Here is a 22,586-nt window from a genome sequence, read left to right as displayed (position 1 = left end):
GCTTCAATAGTTGTGGTTCATGAGCTTAGTTGTCCCACGGCATGTGGGATCTCCCTGGACCAAGAATTGAACCTGAGTCCCTGCATTCATTGGCAGATGGATTCTTAACCACAAGACCGTCAGGGAAATGCTACATCGATTCTTAAATGAAAAAATGCACAAGTGTGTATTTGAAAGCAAAAATCATAAAAATAAGATTGGTATGTTTTATAATTATAAAATTTAGGTTAAAGTTGGAGCTATATGCTGATTCTTAGAATGGGACAAGGAATGAATTAAATGTGTATTTTATTGGGGGTAATTTTTCTGACAACCCTTTACATGGCTGTAGTCTTCTATTTCAGTCATAAAGAAGGTCCCTTTAGCAGAAATGATGAAGGGCTCCCTCCGTTTTGCCATATGCTTTTAGTCCTTAGAACTTCCGATCATTCTCTTTGGATCCATTGATCATGTAATTGTCCTTGTCATTCTCGTTGGAGCTACTGAGCCTGTGTTCATCCTTGTAGAGTTTCCCTTCCTCAAGAGCTTTCTGGCTCCTCCTCCAGAATCCCATTTGCTGATGGTATTGTCCAGCATCACTTCCATGACTTGGAGGAACCCCTCACTGTTGCTCTCCATTCATTTTGCTGTGCATTAGCCTTATGTCATTTGGGAGCAGCTGCCTCACAAAATCTAGCACATGGGGATAGGTATTAGTGGGGAAAAAAAAAATAGGAGTTTTTGTCCAGGGACTTCCAGTTCATTAGTGAATATTTTCATGTTAGAATGGTTTTGCTTCTCTGTTCAGACTTGTATCTGCAGGGAGTTGGCTGATGACCTCTGTTAATGCATGCCCCCCACCCCAACCCTGGCCCACCTCTAGCTCTTGGGTGAGGCTTCTGGGGTTCAGAAATAAGTAAATACAGACTTTGAGTCTAGAATGCATGGACTGCTTAGGGAGACAGGAGTGTATATATTCTTACTATATGCTGTGATAAAATGCTGTCATAGATATATATACCCACGGTGAGAAGTAGGGCAAGGGACAGTATCCCAGGAGCAATGATATCTGAACTGGGTTTTGAAGGATGAGTAGGAGTTTGCAACTGTAAAGATGGGAAATAAAATAGCAAGTGGTTTAGAATAACTGTTCTATAGAATGGAAGTAGGAGGAGATGTTTAGATGGGGCCTGAGAGAGAAAGTGGGGGCCAGGGCCTGAGGATCTTGTAGAAACCACAGGAGCTTTGAGAAGCTGGCAGGGGAACTGGGCTCAAGAAATGGGGTAGAGGGCATCTGACCCTGGGGGAGATTGAGAAATGGGGCCCTAGGGGCAGGAAAGCCAGGTGAACTCTGACCAGCTAAGGGGTGATTTCTGGATAACGATGCGTAATTCCCATTTGTAGAGAGCATTTGCTTTTGCCCTTCCAATCTGTGGAATTTCTAGGAGTCCCTGTAGCTGTGTGGCTCTCTGGAGTGAGATGCCAAGTAAAAAGAAGTGAGTACCTGCAAGGTGGCTCGACCTGACTTAGCGACATTGAGCCCTGCCTTCCTGGGAGGTAGGTGGCATCAGTCAGTTCAGGTGGCTATAACAGAATATTATAGACACATGAGAGAGAGAGGGTGCCCTTTCTCTCTGGTCTTTTGTTTTCTTTCTTTCCTTCTTTAGCTGCATTGGGTCCTAGTTGTGGCATCAGAATCTTTTGTTGCAGCTCTAGGGTTCTTCATGGTGCCATGTAGGCCTCTCTCTAGCAGTGGTGTGGGCCTCTCTCTAGCAGTGGTGTGGGCCTCTCTCTAGTTGCGGCATGCGGGCTCCAGAGCACGGGGGCTCAGTAGTTGCAGGGCATGGGCTTAGTTGCCCCTCAGCATGTGGGATCTTAGTTCCCTGACCAGGGATTGAACCCACATTCCCCGTGTTGGAAGGCAGATTCTTAACCACTGGACCACCAAGGAAGTCCCTGCTCTTTTCTTATAAGGGCACTAATCTCATCTGGAGGCTCCCACTCTCATGATCTCACCTTGACCTAAGCACCTCCCAGAGGCTCCATCTGCAAATACCATTACATTGGGGATCAGGGCTTCACCATATGGATTTTGGAGGAACCTAGTTCAGCCCATAGCTGTGGTATTCTCCCCATTGCAAAGATGAGGACATTGAGGCTCAGAGAGGAGACGTTAGCATTCCATTATACGTGGATAGGCTGTAATTTATTTAACATGTCCCGTACTACAGGTTAATTGGGTTATTTCCAGTTTGTCGTTATTATAAACAACATTACAGGGAACAACTTTGGACCTGTGTCTTTGCTCATTTGTAAATAAGTCCCTAGAAGTAATTTTGCAGGTCAGAGATCAAAGAAGGGTTTACAAAAGATTAATTACTACCTGAAAAAATAAATTTATGTGCATACAATGCAGTATTTTAAAACTACCGAAGTGCATAGAATGAAAAGGAATTCCCTCTCCATCCTGACCTACTTCCACATCCCACAGGCAATCGCTTTCAAGAAGTGTTTCTTTTAAACTTACTTTGAGGGACTTCCCTGGTGGCTCAAAGTCCAAGCTCCCAATGCAAGGGCTCCAATCCTTGGTCAGGAAACTAGATCCTATATGCCATGACTAGAGATCCCGCATGCTGCGACTAAGACCTATTGCGGCCAAATAAATAATATTAAAAAAAAAACCTTACTTTGACATAATCTCAGACTTCTAAAAAAGTTATATGACTAGTACAAAGAATTCCCATACATATCCTTCACCCACATTTCCCAGGTATTATAATACTAACCACACTGGCTGTATCACTTTCTGAGCTTTTTGAGAATAATTTGCTGACACCATGCTCCTTACCTTTTCTCTTTCATGTGTATTTTCTAAAAACAAGGATAACCTCTTCCATAAAAGCGTAGTGTAGTTATCAAAATCAGGAAGTTAAATCAATACAATTCTATTATCGCATGTATAGACCTTATGCAGAAATTTCCAATGGTTCCAATAGCATCTTTTATAGATGAAGAAAAAACATTTTTCTGGTCCCAGGGTCCAGTCCAGGATCACACGTTGCATTCGGTTGTCCTTGTCTCTTCAGTCCCCTTTTTGCTGAAACAGTCTTTCTGTCTTTGTCTTTATGACCTTAGTATTTTGAGAGAGTAGAAGCCAGGTATTTTGTAGAATGTGCTCAGTTTGGATTTGTCTGATTTGACCTCAGGGTTGGTCCAGGATCGACACTTTTAGCAGGAGCATCACGAAGCGACGTTGTGTCTTTCTCAGCACATTGTATCAGGAGACACATGACATGGGTTTGCCCTATTGCTGGGCGTGTTACCTTGCATGACTTAATTAGGGTGGCATTTCTGGCAGGGAGCTTTCATTTTAATGGTCTTGCAAAACTGCCTCCCCTGCAAACCTGTGCCTCCTGCCACCAGAGCCTGAGCCATTCCCATCTTTCTCCCACCAGCTCACAAAGTCTCTGCCCTCCTAGTAGCACGGCTCCCACCCCACCCCCTCCTTCTTTCTTGCCATCTGCAGGCATTTAGCTTGTGGTTTTCAGGTTGTGGCCCGAGGGGGAGTCCCCTGGGCCCACCACAGGTGCGGCCTGCCTGTGGGTTTCCCACCATGGCCCTGGTGTACAGATGGCAGAGCCCACAGTTCCGTTTTTAGCGTGAATTGCCCACCTGCCTCTAGCTTTGCTCATTGGTACTGCACTGTAAATGGGCCCATTTGCTGGCCAATGTTTTCGTGGTGGGAAGACAGTGGGGTCTTTTCTCTAGTGTGGCTTGTGGCCTGAAACTGCTGTTTTGCGGGTATGTTAACCAGTGATGGTGGAGGAGGGGTGTGGCTGGTTACCTCCAGCCCCGTGCAAGCTCTCTCACCTCTCTGCTCCTCCCCATTTAGGTGTGTCAAATGCGTCAACAAGTACTCCACACCTGAAGCACTGGACCATCACCTGCAGACCGCCACTCACAACTTCCCCTGCCCGCACTGCCAAAAGGTGGGGATCCCTGCCCTTTCTGGCAAGACGAAAGTAGGGGGCAAGAGGTGGTGGAGCGAAGACCCCACTGTCTCCTCCTCTCCTGCCTCAGCACGTGCAGGCCAAGCTTGGGGTTGTCTCTGCAGACAGCACTTCTTCTTGAGGAGTGAGAGCTCTACCTGGCCCGTCTTGCCAGTTGGTCACCCACCCTGGCTGGCCGGGGGTTGCTACTGGGGCCAGGCGGGCCGGCCAGGCTGTGGAGTGAGGACTCTCCTGGACCCAGGCCCAGCATGCAAACAGCAGCCTCCAACTTCCTGACATCTTATTATCCTGGTTATTACCAGTTCCTTTTTTTTTTTTAACCAGTTCCTTTTTTACAGTAGATCTGGAATCTCTCACTAAAGCCCTTCACACCCATCAAAAATCCAGTCAGGATTCCATTTTTCACTTTTCCCCAAAACATAATTTTTGTCAAGTTTGTTTGAATCAGGTCCATATATTGTGATTGATTCTATTAATCTACAGATTCCCCTGTCAGTGCTCTTTTTTTTTTCTTTTAATGTGTTTGTTGAAGAAGCTGGGCCTTTGGTCCTGTGGAGTTGCCTGAAGTCTGGATTTTGCTGATTGCACCCCCTGGTGTGTGTAACTGGTTTCTTTGTTCTTCTCATTTTCCTACCACCTTTCATGGCAGATTTCCCAGGACAGACAGTCCTGGTTTCACTTCGGCCTCATTGTAGATGTTTCTAATTTTACAGCCTAATTTGGGGATTTGGAATTTGTGGTCCAAATAAAAGGTATCATGAATTAGCAAGAACCCTGTGCCAGATGTGGTTCTGAGCATTCTATCTGAAACTGACTCATTTAACCCTAGGAGGCTGGCATACTATTTTACAGACAGGGAAACTAAGGCACTGAAAGATCATCCAGCTAGGAGATAATGGAGTAGTAAGTAGTTAGGTCTGTGTCCTTGACCACGTATCTGTATCAGATGAATGAAAAAATGAATGAGTACCCTTCCTATGCCTGGGGAGGAAGAAGAATTTGGCTTCCGTGTTTTCTGGCTTTTTATTACCTTTCCATTTATTTCTTCAGTTACGTGTTCATTTCTTCATTCATTTCCCTGCTTGTCAGTCATTTAACTCAGGCCCTGTGCTGGGAAATGAGAGCTCCTCTCTGCCCTCTGGGAGATCTTGTGTGAGCAAAGGGCTGTTATTCAAATAGGTTAGATGCTAACTTTAAAAGTGTGGGTGGACTTTGGAGGCATTGAATATGTGGCATTGAGAAGTCACGGAGGGCTTCACGGAAGCAGTGACCTGAGTTGGGTCTTAAAGGATGAGTAGGAGTTTGTCCTGCTAAGAGAGAAAGTCTCTCTGGGTAGAAGCAACAGCGTGGGCAGAAGCTGAGCCAGCCTGTCTTGACTGGTCTTATGGGTGAGTAGTGGGAGCCATGAGCTTCTAATGACTAAGCTGGGCCCTGTGAGCCTTGACCCCTAGTGGGCAGAAAGAATGGTGTTTCCATAAGAGCTGGTAATGAGGGGCCCCTTGAGCTCATAATGTGAGTCAGACCTGATGCCGACTCCTTTGTCCTGCCAGGTATTTCCTTGTGAACGGTACCTGCGGCGTCATCTGCCCACCCACGGCAGCGGGGGCAGGTTCAAGTGCCAGGTGTGCAAGAAGTTCTTCCGGCGGGAGCACTACCTCAAACTGCATGCTCACATCCACTCAGGTGGGTACCCGCCCCCTGGCAACTTCTGCTTAATCCCCAACACCCTCCCCTAGACGCCCTCTCAGTTCCCCTTTCCATCCGCCTCTGGCCTTCCTTCCCAGCTCCTTCAGCCTGCTTCCTCAGCATCCTCCTGCCCAACCCCTCCTTCTCTTCATCCCCCACCCCATCTCCTTCCTGGCCCCCTACCCATCTGCCATCTCAAGGGAACAAGAGGTTCCCACCAACACTGTAGTAGAGACGAGCCTACGGAGGCTGGTGGAGGGACTCCTGGCTCTGCCTCTAGGAATTATCCCCTTGAGACCACTCTGAGCCCCTGAGACTGGGCCCGCTGTTCTCAATACAGAATTCCTTCCCACACCTTAACCTTTTTAATGACTACAGACCGTTCCATTGTAATGATCAGAATTACCTCAGTCATTGGATTGGCATTTTTCAAAAGTACTTATTCATCTTAGAGAGGAGGACAGAGAGGAAATAATGGCAGGAAATAAAACAGCCCAATCATAGTCCTTTTCCAAAGGGCAGGTTGTGAACCCTGACCCCTGTCAGATGAGAGCTGCTCTCCATGCCCCACCCCCACCAGCCCCACCCATGGAATCTGCAGCAGATGATTTGGGGTGACTCAAGTGGGCTCCGGGCCATACTGCTGAGCTATGGAATCTTAGTTCCCCCAAACACTAAGTGTACACCATGAACCTCAGTTTTCTAATCAAGGACTTACATTATGGTTTGTTGTAAGGATTCAATCAGATAAGATGTAATTGTCCCCTCCTGTAGGCTTCCCTTGTGACTCAGCTAGTAAAGAACCTGCCTGCAATGCAGGAGACCTGGGTTCTATCTCTGGGTTGGGAAGATCCCCTGGAGAAGGGAAAAGGCTACCCCACTCCAGTATTCTGGCCTGGAGAAGTCCATGGGGTCACAAAGAGTTGGACATGACTGAGCAACTTTCACTTTCATTTTTCACTTTCTCTGTTCCTGTATGGACCCCATTTCAGTAAATGTCAGGACCGTCCACCTTGTCACCTGTGCCTCAGGCTCATCCTTGACTCACTTCTTCTCCTGCCCCACAGCCAGTCCATTGGCAAGGGCTGCCGGTTCTGCTTTCTCAGCATCACCGGTACTTGGCCACTTCCCATTTCTTGTACCAGCCTCCTTCCTGCCTGAGCCCACACCGCCCTCAGTCTGCTCTCCTCCCGCAGTCAGATCCTGGCCCTCCTCTGCTTGGCCCCGCTGTGGCTTCTCATTCAGCTCAGAGTAGAAACCTTGGCTTTCAGGCCCTCCCTGTCAGGCCTAGCTGCCTTGACTTCCTCTTCTGCCTCATGTTCCCTTCCCTGCTCCTTCCACTTTGTTCCTCAGACACACCCCGCACCCTGCCTCTCCTCCTGCCTGGACTCACTCCCAGTGTCTGCCAGGCTCACTCCTTCACCACCTCAGGGCTCACCTCAGGTGTTACCTCATCGGAGAGGCCTTTCCTGCCCCTCCTAACTGAAGCAGCCCCCTCGTCTCCTTGGCAAAGCAAAGTCCTGAGGAAGGAGAGAGAGGTCTTCCCCAGGCCACCTCTCTAAAGGAGTTGCTGCCATCTGGTGGGGACCCCTGTGCCCCAAATTCAGACTCCCTCTCAGGGCACCCTGGGTCCCCCCAACGGGGTTTCCTCCTGCAGGTGAGAAGCCCTACAAATGCTCAGTGTGCGAGTCTGCATTCAACCGCAAGGACAAACTGAAGAGACACATGTTGATCCATGAGCCATTCAAGAAATACAAATGCCCCTTCTCGTGAGTAGAGACGACCCTGGGTAGGAGGGGCAGGTTTACCAGCTGTGGGGTGGAAGGGGGCCGGGGCTGAGGGCGCAAGGCCCACTCACCTTTTGTCCTGTCCCGGGTCCTGCCTGGCTGCCTCACTTCCCGCCCTGCTTCCCTGCCCAGCCCCCAGGGTAGATCAGGGCTAGCAGAGTGGCCAACAAGAGAGTCCTGGGCTTAGCGCGCTCCCCTGACCAGTGTTTTGGGTTCTAGGACACACACGGGCTGCAGTAAGGAGTTCAATCGGCCAGACAAGCTGAAGGCTCATATCCTCTCTCACTCCGGTAAGTTGCTCCTGCACCTGCTGGGAAAGTCTGGTTCAGCTCGAGCCCCCTGGGCAGGACCCTGGAAAGAGCGGGCACGTCTCATGAGACTTAGTATCCCTGCCTGACACCTTCTAGCCAGCAGACTCTTGCTCCCATGAGCCCCGCCTATGTTTGGGTCCTCAGGGTGCACAGAGGTGAGTCAGCCACAGCCTCCAGGTGGAGAAGGGAGCTGACTCATGAGATGACTGTATCAGAGAAGCACCCACTGTGATAGAGATGGGGTCATGTGGGAGGGAGATCACATTCTCCGTGGGTCCAAGATAAGGCCAGAGGGGTTCCTTGGTCCCCTCAGCAGAGAAGGGCAGCTGGGATGTGGAGTAGGGGTCTTCACGTCACTCCTCAGTTTCCAAGGGGCTCCACAGAGCTCCCCATAAGATTGCTGCTTCCCTGGAGCAGCTTGGCTGGCTTCCCACATCCATGTACCATTTGGTCTGGAACACAGTTTCTCAGTGTCAGCACTATTGATATTTTGGATAATTCTTTGTCATGGATATCTGCCCTGGGCACTGTAGATTGTTTAGCAGCATTTCTGCCTCCAGGGGACAAGCCAAGAAATCCCTGGGTAGTAAAGTCACCCCTGATGAACAGCCAGTGGTTTCCAGAAAGGATCTAGTTTGAAATCTGGGAGAGTAGATTGTGGATTTAGAGACAAAGAGGCTAGGTTGGATTCTAGGCATTACCACTGTCCTGCTGGGTGACCTCAGGCAAGTTTCTGCCCCCTCTCTGAGCCGGCATTCCAGGGAAACTGAGGGGGCCGTGGCACAAGCTGTGTGTGGGATGGAGTTGACTTCACAGTGGACATGGAGGCACCGGTGATTGACCCAGTGAATGATAGCTGAGAATCTACCACGTGTCAGGCACTGGGGGTGCCATGAGGGAGCCAGGCAGAGCCACACCCCACTCTCCTGGGAAGCTTAGCATTTAGTGGCAGAGATAAAAAATGAACAGCAAACAGATAAGTATATTACACTAAAATATGTTGAGTTCAAAGATGGAAATAAGCAGAGTGAGAGGGCAGAGAATAAAAGAAGTGGGTGTCACGGAGGACTTCTCGGAGGAGGTGACAGAAAAGCTGAGTCTGAGAGATGAAAAGAGCCAGGAAATGGCTTCCAGGGTGAGGGAGCAGCAGGGGTGAAGCCTTGAGGCAGGGAAGAGACTGGGGAGTGTTTGAGATGAGGAACGGTGGGCAGGGGGCCTAGAGCTCAGAGAGCAAGTGAGAGGAGCGGAAGGGGCTGAGAGGAGAAGGGGCTGGTCAGCCACACGCAGCTCCGTGGGAAACTTGAGGAATCACTGGAGGGTCTGGAGCAGGGGAGTGTCATGGAGGAGTTTTACCAAGACCTCTCTAGGTGCCCTGTGGGGAGTGAGTGGTGTGAGGGGGCCAGGGTGAGGCAGGCCAGCCAGAGAGGGGAGAGATGATGGCGACCTTGCAAAGTCAGCCACGGTGTGGGGGCTGAGCTTGCTGTTCCGGCAGAGGGAAAGAGCACACGGAGAGGCTCAGAGGCAGGAGGCTAGCACAGGAGAAGTGGCTGGGGGAAGGTGGGAGCTACAACTGGTGGGAGCAGGGCCCAGGTCACACCCCTGCTCACAGGGCAAGCTGAGAAACCGGGTTTTACTCCCAAGTGCCGAGGCAGCCGTGTAGGGTGAAGGGTCTGGGCGCCTCTCACGGCCTTCCCCTCTCTCCTCAGGCATGAAGCTCCACAAGTGCGCCCTGTGCAGTAAGTCCTTCAGCCGCCGCGCCCACCTCGCTGAGCACCAGCGTGCCCACACGGGCAACTACAAGTTCCGCTGCGCTGGCTGCGCCAAGGGCTTTTCCCGCCACAAATACCTCAAGGACCACCGCTGCCGCCTCGGCCCCCAAAAGGACAAGGACCTGCAAGTCCGGCGGCCCCCCCGGAGGCGGGCAGCCCCCCGCAGCGGCAGCGGCGGTGGGCACAAGGTGGTGACACCCCTGCCTGACCCGCTCGGGCTGGAGGAGCTGAAGGACACAGGGGCCGGGCCCATGCCCGAGGCCGCCCCAGGCAAGCCGCCCTTCTCAGAGCCAGATGCCGTGCTGTCTATCGTAGTGGGGGGTACGGTGGGGGGCGAACCTGAGCTGGTAGTGCCTGGGCATGCCGAGGGCCTGGGCTCCAACCTGGCGCTGGCAGAGCTGCAGGCAGGAGCTGAGGGCTCATGTGCCATGCTCGCTGTGCCTGTCTACATCCAGGCCTCGGAGTGATGGACCCATGATGTTTGCTCCTGCGTCCTGCCTGATGCTCATCTTTAGGTCCAGAGCCACTGGGAGCAGACCAGAGAGCCTTCCCAGTGGAAGTGAGCCATTGGTCAAAATCCTTTTGGAACATCATCTGTAAACCCTGGCCCAAGGCCGCCTCTCTGTGTCCCCTGTCCTGCTGGGAAGCCCTGCACCATTCTGGGATCCGAGGCAGCTGAGCCTGAGCGGCCCAGGGTCTGGCTGGTCCAGGCTGGTGGTCGGGCTGCCTAAGAGGGAAGACAGGGCTGTCCCATCCACCCTTCCTCTAGGCTGCCAAGGGGCAGCCTCAAACTAAGCTGCTGAGGCCTGAGATGGTTAGAGCCCTTATCTGGTGAACCTCTTCACATGCAGTTCCTCCCAGCATCCCCAGATGACTCTGTAATGTACGCATGTAGGAGGTACTCGAGTGTCATGGTTAGAGTGGAGCTATCAGCCAGATCTGGCTTCAGATCCAAGCACTGACACTTACTTGCTGTGTGACCTTGGGTAAGTCACTTCCCCTCTCTGAGCCCCACATTCCGTGTCTGTACAATGGGGCTTATGACAGTACTACCTCACAGGGCTGTCATCAGGATCCAGTATGATGAAGTGTGCAAAGAATTTGGCATAGTGCTCAGCACTGAACAAATGCTCAATAAATGTTTTTTTTTATCAAAAGTGACTCAGGCCCTACCTTTGGCAGTTTTTTTCTTAGCTCCTAGGTGGCAGCAGCGCCCCCTCCAAAGCACAAAGGTGCTGAGGGGTCCCTTGGCTGCTCACTCTCAACTATACTGCCCCAATAGCCACAGAGAGGTTTGATGCATCCAGAACAGTTATTTTAGATCATGACCCATGGAAACCCGCTGAGGAAGGGGTTTATAACTCACTTTTGAAAATGCAGAATCCTGGGTCTTAGCCTAAAACCCTCTGCGATCAGAAACTCTAACCAGAGCCAGAGGACCATCTTCCCTGGTGGCTTAGACAGTAAAGCGTCTGTCTACATTGCGGGAAACCTGGGTTCGATCCCTGGGTCGGGAAGATCCCCTGGAGAAGGAAATGGCAATCCACTCCAGAACTATTGCCTGGAAAGTCCCATGGACAGAGGAGCCTGGTAGGGACCCTGGTAGGGCTCCATGGGGTCGCAAAGAGTCAGACACGACTGAGCGACTTCACTTTCACCCTCGCGTCCAGCATTCCCTTCCCCGTCTCCAGCTAGTCCAGGGGGAAAGCACACCAGGCTCCCTGGGAGGCAGGGAGGAGAAAAGGGGCCTTGACCAGTGCTTTCTTATTTATCTTCACCACTGGCTTGCTGGTCCACATTGCCTCAGGTGCAGGAGAGGCCTCTGAGGCTCGAGATGGGACAGGACAGGATTCGAGAGGACTGTCGGCCACAATCTAATCATGGAGTTTCCCTGAAAAGGACATCCCTCAGACGTCTGTGTGTGGGCCTGCGGCTGGAGCTCAGAGCAAGGCTGACTTCCCCATATCCTCAGGAGAGGGTGTGATGCGGTGGGAGGGATGAGTGAGGCAGCCTTGCACAGCAGAGGGGGTGAGGGCAGTAAGTGTACCTGGCCCAGCCGTCAGAAGGGCCGGGGAGGGACTGGTGGGGACAGGAAGTCTCAGAGGAGGAAGTAGCCTTTGACACAGAGTGTTTGATGTATGGGTAGATAGAAGAAAGCATGTCAGGCAGAGCAGGGCATGAGCAAAGACATTGAGGTGTTGACAGTGATTGAGGCCTGGGGCTGGTGTGTGGCCCAGGGTGACAGAGATTTGGGGGAAATGGGTCAGTCACGATAATCACTAATTGCTTCAAACCTCCATGTGATGGAAGCTGTGTTGTAACCCTTCTGTGTCACATCAGTTCAGCCCCATGAGGTGAGAATTGTCACTTTCCTTATTTCACAGATGAGGTAACAAAGGCCCAGAGAGGCAGAGTTTCTTGCCCAAACACACACAGGAAGTCAGAGTTGGGATTCAAGCTGGGGGGCCTGCTTCCATGTATGCTTAGCCACTCTGCTCTACTGATGGGTCAATTGAAATATGGGTCAATGTCAAATCAGAGAGAGCCTTGGATGTTGGCTTAAGGAATTTTACTCTCTACAATGAATATATTCTCTATTCTCTATAATGAAAGCATCATGGGTGGCATTAAACATTTTTAAAAAAATTATAACAGTTATAGTAAAAAATGTGAACAACCACATCTCCATCTTAATACAACTATTTAATTATACTTCTCTTTTTTTCCTGTCAATGTATGCATGCATGCACTTATCAATAATCATGAGGACTAAAGTTGACTAGGCACTTACGTCATGCTTGGTGTGCCCTAAGCACTTTAAGGTGAGTGCTACTTTTAATCACATTTTACAGCTAGGATGAGGCAAGGTTAAGCAGCCCCAAGTCACACAGCAGTAAGTGGCAGAGCCAGGCCCCCAAACAAGGGCCATATTAAGATCAGGTCTAATACTTAAAAGATGTGGAGTTGGACTGCGGGTGAGGAGGCTGGGGCAATATTGGGGTTCTCGTAGCTAAATCTGTCCTAGGTTGGCATATGGGAGACTGGGGCCCAGAGAGGGGAAGGCCCACGGTCAAGGGTCACTCAAAGTTGATGACAGAGCTTCTGTAGGACAGGGTGTAGGAGAAAGAGGAACTAACCTTGGCATCCAGGGTTGTCAAATCCAGATTGTGGCATCAGGCAGATCTGGGTTTGAATCCTGGCGCTGCCTCTTCCCAGCTGTGTAACTGGCAAGTTACTTCACCTCTCTGAACCTTGGGGTCCTCATATGTCAAATGGGAAGAATGGTATTAATAGCATTAATACCCAATGAGATTTTTGTTGCAACTCAGAAAATTGAGCTAAAACAGAGATCACAAATTGGCAGCCTAAAGGCTGATAGACTTTGACTTTCACAGTGTTTGGAAAAAATGTTATGAAATTCGAGACCTACAATCATGAAAAGTAAGAGGCATTCCCTCTGTGTCACGAACAAGACCATGGTGCCTGCTGTCATGACTTCAACATTATGTAGGAGGCCTAGCCAACAGCAAGACAAATAATATAAAAATTTACTGCATTCCTGTACTCCAGAAGTGATTAGGAAATATAATTTAAAGTTGGGAGATTTCACATAAAAATCCAAGTTTCTGAGTTCTTTTAAAAAATGGGAGGGAATTCCCCTGAAACCCACTGGTTAACGGACTCTGCACTTTCACTACTGAGGATGTGGGTTCAATCCCTGGTTGGGGAACTAAGAGCCCTCAAGCCGCAAAGCACAGCCAAGAAAAGAAAAGAAAAATGGGGTATCTGGCACTAAGGGGCAGCAGTCAAGTGGAGCTCACCCTTTCAGGTGAGCACTTATGTTTCATGTGTCTCAAAAGTGGAAAAGCAAGATGGCCAGGCAGGCCACATGATTTTCCATGTTCCTGGCCCACTTTACTCATTCATCTTATTTACAGACTCTGGGTATATGACTTTGAACTTCCCTGGTGGCTCAGATGTAAAGAATCTGCCTGCAATGCAGGAGACCTAGGTTTGATCCCTGGGTTGGAAAGATCCCCTGGAGAAGGGAATGGCACCCCACTCCAGTATTCTTACCTGGAGAATTCCGTGGACAGCGGAGCCTTGCGGGCTACAGTCCATGGGGTTGAAAAGAGTCAGACACGACTAAACAACTAAGCACACACACATGTGACTTTGAGGAACCCTGGAAATCTTTCTTCCTCTTCCAGTTTTCTCTAAGCCAGAGCTACCCTCAGTTTCTCTATCAATAAACGTGGGGAGTTCAGTCATGGCTTTACTGACTGGTTACTGAGCGCCACACCCTGTGCTCTGTACCTTATTTGCATGTTACTGGAGTCCTTAAGACACCCCTTGGAAGCAAGCTCTCCTATCATATCCATTTTACAGGTGAGGAAACAAAGGCTCAGAGAGGTATAGCAGCTTGCCCAAGGACTCACTGCTGGAATGTGTAGAGCTGGGCCTCCAGTCCAGGACTGATAGACTCCAGAGCTCCTGCCTAGTCTGAGGATTTCTAAAGGTCTTGCCAGCTCTGATGAGATGATTATTTTTAGAACCACTTCTCTGAGGCTCCAATCAGAGCTCAGCCACACTATCCTCTCCAGGCCACCAGCCTCTCTTGCATGGATGACTGTATCCCACCAGCCTCTCTTGCATGGATGACTGTATCATCAGCCTTCTCTCTGGTATCATCTGCTTTCTCTCTTTCCCCACCACGATCCCCACCAGTTTGACCACAAGAGCCCAAGTGATCTTTCTAGAGCCTGATCAGATTATGGCGCTTTCCTGTTGAAAACCCTCCAATGGCTTCCAATCCCATCCAGAATGAACTCTAAGGTTTTCCCTGTAGATTTCCAGGTTCTATGATGCAGACCTTGTCTCCTACCACTCTTCTTCTTTCACTCCACTCCAGCCACACCTGCCCTCTAGCTGTTCCTCTCTCATATAAACTAGTTTTGTTGCAGGAAGGTGGACCCCTTCCAGGGCCCAAAACTGGGCTCTTGTCTAACACTCGGAAATGAATTGTCCAAGGAGACACATGTGCTGACAAAGCAAGAGATTTTATTGGGAAAGGACTCCCGGGTGGAGAGCAGTAGGGTAAGGGAACCCAGGAGAACAGCTTTGCCACTTGCAGTCTCGGATTTTATGATGATGGGATTCATTTCCAGGTTGTCTTTAGCCAATTGTTCTGACTCAGAGTCCTTCCTGGTGGTGCACGCCTTGTTCAGCCTAGATAGATGCCAGAGAGAAGGATTCTGGGATATGGTCGGACATGCGGTGTCTCCTTTTGATCTTTCCTGAACTCTCCGGTTCAGTTCAGTTCATTCGCTCAGTCGTGTCTGACTCTTTGCGACCCCATGAAGTGCAGCACACCAGGCCTCCCTGTCCATCACCAACTCCCGGAGTCTACTCAAACTCATGTTCATTGAGTCGGTGATGCCATCCAGCCATCTCATCCTCTGTTGTCCCCGTCTCCTCTTGCCCCCAATCCCTCCCAGCATCAGAGTCTTTTCCAATGAGTCAACTCTTTGCATGATGTGGCCAAAGTACTGGAGTTCCAGTTTTAGCATCGGTCCTTCCAATGCATACCCAGGACTGATCTCATTTAGGATGGACTGGTTGGATCTCCTTGCAGTCCAAGGGACTCTCAAGAGTCTTCTCCAACACCACAGTTCAAAAGCATCAATTCTTCAGCACTCAACTTTCTTCACAGTCCAACTCTCACATCCATACATGACCACTGGAAAAACCATAGCCTTGACTAGACGGACCTTTGTTGGCAAAGTAATGTCTCTGCTTTTGAATATGCTATCTAGGTTGGTCATAACTTTCCTTCCAAGGAGTAAGCGTCTTTTAATTTCATGGCTGCAGTCACCACCTGCAGTGATTTTGGAGCCCAAAAAAATAAAGTCTGACACTGTTTCCACTGTTTCCCCATCTATTTCCCATGAAGTGATGGGACCAGATGCCATGATCTTCGTTTTCTGAATGTTGAGCTTTAAGCCAATTTTTTCACTCTCCTCTTTCACTTTCACCAAGAGGCTTTTGAGTTCCTCTTCACTTTCTGCCATAAGGGTGGTGTCATCTGCATATCTGAGGTTATTTATATTTCTCCCGGCAATCTTGATTCCAGCTTGTGCTTCCTCCAGCCCAGCGTTTCTCATGATGTGCTCTGCATAGAAGTTAAATAAGCAGAGTGACAACTCTCCAGTTGGTGGTGGCTTATTAGTTCCGTGTTCCTTACCAGCACCTCCTGTCATAAAACAACTCATGCAAATGGTTACTATGGTGCCTGGCCAGGGTGGGTGGTGTCAGTCAGTGTGCTTCCCCTAACAGTTTCTGCCTTGGGGCCTCTTTCTAGAATGCTCTTTCCCCAGATTTTCCTATAGCTGGCTCCTTCCCTCTATTCACTGTTGTCCAAGTCATTTCTGCAGAAAGGTCTTCCCTGGCCAATCTGTTTAAAATAAACCCCACCCACTCCCATTATTCTCTGGTCCCTTACCCTGCTTCATTTTTATTCATCTTTGATGTTATATTAGATATTCCTTTATTGTCTGTTCCCCTCATTAGAAGCCCACGAGTTCAAGGACTTTTATCTGTTTTGCCCAGAACTTCCCTGGAATTGCTCGATCAATATTTGTTGAGATACTCTGAGAAAACAAGGTCCGCTCCACAATCCCCTCCTCCCACCTCACAGAGGCCAAGTTTCCCCAGTAAGAATCCTCCATGTAGGCTGAGAGAGAGCTGGGAGGTAATGTCTGATATGAAGGGCTCTTTCCTTTGTCTTAAAAGGGAGCTGAGAATATCTGGGACAAATGAAAAGGCGGTGGCTTGGAAGTCTCAGTTGACAGAGCAGGTATCCTGCCTGGCCCAGGAGAACCGGTTGGACCGATTTTATCACCCCTGGGGAGGAGGGACTGACAGCAGAAGCTGCAGATGCTCCCAACCCCCAGGGTTGCCAGCAAGTGCCCTGTGGGTTCTCAGGACCTGGAGGGGGTTGGTGTCACGGAGTTTAGCAGTTCTACATCAGGGGTGGGGGTGACCCCCTCGACTGGCCAAGGGTGGCTGGCGTATGGTTTGTCACAGAAGCTGAGGCAGGAGGTCAAGGCCCAACTTCATTGTGTTGAATCACAGAGAGTGAACTGAAGCCCAGAGAGGGGAAGGGTCTTCTCAGGCTCACTATCAGATCCAGCTCTCCTGACCTGAAGGATCATAGTGACTCCGGCGAGCCTGAGGTTCTTTGTTGGGAAAGGATTCGGAGACAAGCAGAGAAGTTAAGAAAGTAAAGTGAAAGTTTATTTAAGCAAAGATATACTCTCAGAGGCAGAGGGGGCAGACAGGTGAAGAACTGCTGCCCTAAGCCTCTTTGGCAATCTGGTTATGAGGGGCCTACAAGTGAAGGGGTGGAATATTCACTGGGGAAGGAGGAGTTTGGGGGTCGGCTTCCCTGACTTTTATGGTTGGTGATGCCATCCAACCATCTCATACTCTGTCGCCTCCTTCTCATCCTGCCTCAGTCTTTCCCAGCACCAGGGTCTTTTCTAATGAGTTGGCTCTTTGCAGCAGGTGGCCAAAGTATTGGAGTTTCAGCTTCAGCACCAGTCCTTCCAATGAACATTCAGGACTGATTTCCTTTAGGATTGACTGGTTTGATCTCCTTGCAGTCCAAGGGACTCTCAAGAGTCTTCTTCAGCACCACAATTCAAAGGCATCAAGTCTTCGGTGCTCCATCTTCTTTATGGTCCAACTCTCACATCCATACATGACTACTGGGAAAACCATAACTTTGACTAGACGGATCTTTGTCAGCAAAGTGATGTCTCTGCTTTTTAATACGCTGTCTAGGTTCGTCATAGCTTTTCTTCTAAGGAGCAATAATCTTTTAATTTCATGGCTGCAGTCACCATCCGCAGTATATGTCACCATACGTAGTCACAAATTGTTTTTTTTTCTTGTGCTGAAGATATTTTCAAAGAGCAATCCCAGACATCCTCCCCGCCAAAAATAAACCCTGACCTAAATCTGACTCCCTCACATTGTTATTCATGGGCACCTAGTCCCCCTGAACCACCTGAAACCACGCTGGCGGCTCACCGTAGCGGTCACTTGACTCCCACTCTGAGTTGAGGAACGTACACTTGAACTTTAAAACAGATTCTCTTTGGGAAGGAGACCCACAGGGCAACCTGCTTGGCAGAGTGGCTGCCAGGGCATCGTTCGGTGTGAATATTAATGACCCAAGAGCTGCCACCGGTCATGGGACGTTTGGGAGCTTAAGGAGCATTGAGGGCCAGCGCAGGTCTCCCTTGTGAACAGGCATCCAGAATATGGGACTAAAAGGTGGGCTCCCAGGCTGAATGCAGAGACCCTCAGGGAGACAGTGTCGCCAGCACGAGGCATGGGAATGTGTGTCCCTCTGGTCTGTGAGATCCAGGGGGTTATGCACCAGACACACAATGTCACCGTAGGTCAGAGGTTCCAACAAAGGAGCCCAGAGAGGGGCATGGAAGGAGGATGGCCCTATCTGTGGTGGCCATCTTGAAAAGGCCAAGTGTAGGTTTTGCTTTGCCTGTTTTTCTACTTTGTGTAAATGGAATCACGCAGGCTTTTGTGTCTAATTTCTTTCAGTTAGCATAATATATGCAAGCTATTCAAGTGATTGCAAGTCAGGTGGCCCATTCTTTTGACATAGTTCTTAATGAGCTAATACTGAGGTAGGAGGTGGATGGGCCCCTGGGCTGGACAGTTGGTGTTTGTTAAACGGAGTTAAATTCAAAGTTTGTTCTCAGCCAGACACTCCAAGGACAAAGCTAGTGTCAGAAGCTGAGCTTTGCTTAAATAGAGATAGAGAGCCCACTCCTGAGGTCAGATAGGACTTCCCTATCTGCACATGCGCAAGAAGGCTTTTGGGGGGTTGAAAAGGGAGGCAATCCCACCCATAATAAATGTGGGCATGTGCCCAAAGTGTTTTGAGGTAGGATACACCTTAGAGAAAATTTGCGTATGCATCTTGGGGAGGGTGCGTCGACCAGTTAGGAGTGAAGAAAGAAACAAGATAATTGGCCAAATGTAAACAAAGACCTTGAAGCACCGTCTTATATAAGTGACTTGAATATTTATTTATTTGGCTGTGCCGGGTCTTCATTGTGGCATGCCATGATCTTTAGTTACGGCATGTGTACTCTTAGTTGTGGCAATGTGGGATCTAGTTCCCTGATCAGGGATCCAACTTATGCTCCCTGCATTGGGAGCACAGAATCTTAGCCACTGGACCACCAGGGACCTTCCCTATATGAGTAATTTAAATGACCTTTTTACTGCGCTCCTCGTTCCGGACACCTGTACTCCTCACTGGGTGTATGTACCTGCCTAGTTTCTGACTTACTGCGCTCCTCCTCTTTGGAGAGGAGGCCCATATCCTTTCTCTCTGGGTACGTATTTCTGCCTTGCTTCTGTCTTAAACAAACTGTTTCTCTGTGTGCTCTCCCACATGTTATGCTATGTCTCTAATAATAAACTTTCCTATTTTCACAGTTTTTTGCCTCCTTGAAATAGTCTTGCTTTCAAGCTTGGTAAAGAGTTAGGGCCCTTTGCTTCTAGCCTCTAGCCCCTGGTGGTCTAATGGATAGGATTCCTGGGTTTTCATCCAGGTTACCCAGTTCAGTTTCTGGGCAGGGAACTAAGATCTCTCTTCAGAACTGCTCACTGCTCTCCCTCTGAGATCAATAACAGTCAGCCTCAGTTTGAAAAAGCTATGCATTTGCCCAAGAGACCAGAGACCAGAAAAAATGAAGGCTAGGGAAGCCCAGTATTGCCCTGAGAATCTCTACCAAGGCAGCTGAATCCTCAGCCATCATGGCAGCTACCTTGCCCATGTCACCACCTCCCATCTCACACACACTAGGCAGACATAATGAATTGATCTCAGCATATTTTTATAAAATATCCTGATGCAGACTCAGACTTCTTCTCAACCCAATAACCTGAGTGACCCACACCAATTGATTGTGGTTGGTATTAAAGATTAAGTGTTCTGCTATCATATCCCCAAGATGTTTTTTTGGGCTCCCAGAGTTATGACATGAGGGGCTCTGATAGCATCCATGGTTTTCCCCACAGCAATATAAGACTGGTGGTGGTGAGGTCTACAGAGTCTGCTCATTCATATATTCTCTGGGTCATGGCTCAAACCCAGCAAGTGTTTGCTACCTGTGTGTCTGGTTACAGCATGACTTAGCTAAGAGGGGAGAGGCTGATTGCTTAGATATGGAGGGGTTGCTCTACTCATTAGATGACTTGATGGAAACCTCCCTGTTTCTGTGTTTTATTTTGATAAAAATATTGTCGTTGTTGTTTAGTCGCTCAATAGTGTCTGACTCTTTTGTGACCTGATAGACTGTAGCCCACTAGGCTCCTCTGTCCCTGGGGTTTCCCAGGCAAGAATACTCGAGTGCGTTGCCATTTCCTTCTGCAGGGGATCTTCCAGACCCAGGGATCAAACCCAAGTCACCTGAATTGCTGGCGGATTCTTTACAACTGGCAAAGCTCGTTAAAATACTGCAATGTCTCAATTACAAAACAAACTCAAGTCTGGCTTATGTTTCACAATTTATGTTGCTGAGAATTCTTGACAATTCTAGCAAGTCTCTTACATTTGAAAAAGTGTTTCCAACCTAGAAAGTTGGGTGAGATGGACTTTCTCATCCTCTGGGAATAGTTACCTGTAGGTGGAGGCTGGGGTTGTGGCAGAATACAGCAACAAAACATCAAGGACCACATTCAAAGCTTGTTTTTGTCTATATGTAGATAATAGTCTGGGGAGGAGACAAGACTCATATGTGAAATAATAGAGGAGAAGTTCCATTAAGCTCTCATTTATCTGAAACTCTGTGCCTAGGCAACAGAGTCCAGCAAGTGATTAAAAAAAAAAAAAAGAAGTTTTTCTTCATAGGCAAGCACTTCAGTTCCTCATTCAGAACAGGTTTACTCAGAACTGGTTTACTAATGCAAAAGACTGGAAGCAGCAAATTAGATTGGTGGGCTTGAGGGAAATATTGGCTACTAGACTCACTGCTAATACACAGAGAAGTGATTCTTGACAGCAAAAGGCAGAGAAAAACAATAATATGTGAGCCCATAACCAGTTGGCCTTTGTAACAAATGGGCAAAAAAATAAAAACAACCCTCAATACTTCTGCTACTTTTGAAAGTTTTGAGTCTTCTTCTGGTTTAATTGCTATTGTGCATAACAATACTCTTGCCTGGCAAATCCCATGGACAGAGGAGCCTGTAGGCTGCAGTCCATGGGTTCACGAAGAGTCGGACACGACTGAGCGACTTCACTTTCACTTTTCACTTTCATGCATTGGAGAAGGAAATGGCAACCCACTCCAGTGTTCTTGCCTGGAGAATCCCGGGGATGGGGGAGCCTGGTGGGCTGCCATCTCTGGGGTCGCACAGAGTCGGACACGACTGAAGCGACTTAGTAGCAGCAGCAGCAGCATAATGATGACCTAGAATAAAATACACATTTCTAAGCACCTACTGTGCTAGGCCTATGCTAAGTAAGCATCTAACACACCCTATCTCACACAAGCTCAGAGGTGGTCCTGTTGTTATCTCCAGTTAACAGTTTTGGAAAGGCACGCACACAGAGGAAGGGAGGTAAAGTGTCCAAGTAAGTATTCAAGGAGGGTTCTGAACCTTTGCAGTCCAGCTTTGCTGTTAGCCTCTACTAGGTTTCAAAGAATCACTTAGGTGAATAAAGCATAGAAAGGCATTGCAGGTAGAGGAACAGCACATGTGAAGACATGGCTAGAAAGTTAAGCTAGTCAGTCACTCAATTTCTGAGTCTTGGTTGTTGCTGTTCAGTTGCTAAGTTGTACCCAAATGTTTGCGAACCCCTTGGACCGTAGCCCACCAGGATCTTCTGTCCATGGGATTCTCCAGGCAAGAATGCTAGAGTAGGTTGCCATTTCCTCCTCCAGGGGATCTTCTCTAACCAGTGATCGGCCTTGTCTCTTGTTTAGCAGGTGGATTCTTTACTACTGAGCCATCAGGGAAACCTGAGTCTTGCTGCTGCTGCTGCTGCTAAGTTGCTTCAGTCGTGTCCGACTCTGTGTGACCCCGTAGATGGCAGCCCACCAGGCTCCTCCGTCCCTGGGACTCTCCAGGCAAGAACACTGGAGTGGATTGCCATTTCCTTCTCCAATGCATGAAAGTGAAAAGTGAAAGTGAAGTCACTCAGTCGTGTCCGACTCTTAGCGACCCCATAGACTGCAGCCTACCAGGCTCCTCTGTCCATGGGATTTTCCAGGCAAGAGTACTGGAGTGGGGTGCCAACACTGTTACTCATCTACAAAATAGTAAGTCCTAAAGGAGATCAGTCCTGGGTGTTCATTGGAGGGACTGATGTTGAAGCTGAAATCCCAATACTTTGGCCACCTGATGCGGAGAGCTGATTCATTTGAAAAGACCCTGATGCTGGGAATGATTGAGGGCAGGAGAAGGGTACGACAGAGGATGAGATGGTTGGATGGCATCACCGACACAATGGACATGGGTTTGGGTGGCCTCCGGGAGTTGGTGATGGACAGGGAGGCCTGGTGTGCTGCCGTTCATGGGGTCTCAAAGAGACTAAGCGACTGAACTGAACTGAAAATAGTAAGAGTATTATCTCACACAAGCTTGTGATAATTAAATGTGATAATGCAAGTAAAGCACTTCACAATGCTTGGATCATAGAAAGTGCATAACGTTAATTACTGTTTTATAAAATACTCTTACTTCTCTTTCTGTTTTTCTACCCCCTCCCAACAAAACTAGTTCCAAGGAGACTACATTTCCCAGCATGCCACCCCGCCCTTTGATCCTAGCTAGACCAAAAAGACGCGCCGCCGAGTGTCTTCAGCCGGAAGACTATAGCCTCCCGGCATGCAGCGCGCCTTCTTCCATTAGCTTTGAAGCACGGCCGGCGCGTTGCCCACCGGGAGTTGTAGTCAGCGGCGTGTTTCCCTGACGCCTGCCGGGCCGGGCGTGGGGGCC

At 49.0% G+C, this 22,586-nt stretch overlaps 1 protein-coding gene across 5 annotated transcripts in view; it reads left to right on the top strand.

The window, feature by feature from the left end:
- The window catches only part of ZNF341 (zinc finger protein 341), a 40,380-nt gene extending 29,677 nt beyond the window's left edge, over positions 1 to 10,703 (top strand). For all 5 annotated transcript variants that reach the window (XM_045162634.1, XM_045162633.1, XM_045162635.1 and 2 more), the window contains 5 exons: positions 3,872 to 3,968; positions 5,540 to 5,672; positions 7,333 to 7,444; positions 7,682 to 7,752; positions 9,480 to 10,703. In XM_045162634.1, coding sequence (XP_045018569.1) covers positions 3,872 to 3,968; positions 5,540 to 5,672; positions 7,333 to 7,444; positions 7,682 to 7,752; positions 9,480 to 10,009 — 943 coding nt within the window. In that variant the 3' untranslated portion in view covers positions 10,010 to 10,703. The remainder of the gene's footprint in view (positions 1 to 3,871; positions 3,969 to 5,539; positions 5,673 to 7,332; positions 7,445 to 7,681; positions 7,753 to 9,479) is intronic.
- Positions 10,704 to 22,586: the final 11,883 nt, after the last annotated feature.

This window comes from Bubalus bubalis, chromosome 14, assembly GCF_019923935.1.
Source record: "Bubalus bubalis isolate 160015118507 breed Murrah chromosome 14, NDDB_SH_1, whole genome shotgun sequence".
In the NCBI taxonomy this organism is placed as follows: domain Eukaryota; kingdom Metazoa; phylum Chordata; class Mammalia; order Artiodactyla; family Bovidae; genus Bubalus; species Bubalus bubalis.
Note: the sequence above shows the minus strand (reverse complement) of the source record. Positions and strands in the feature narration are given on the sequence as shown.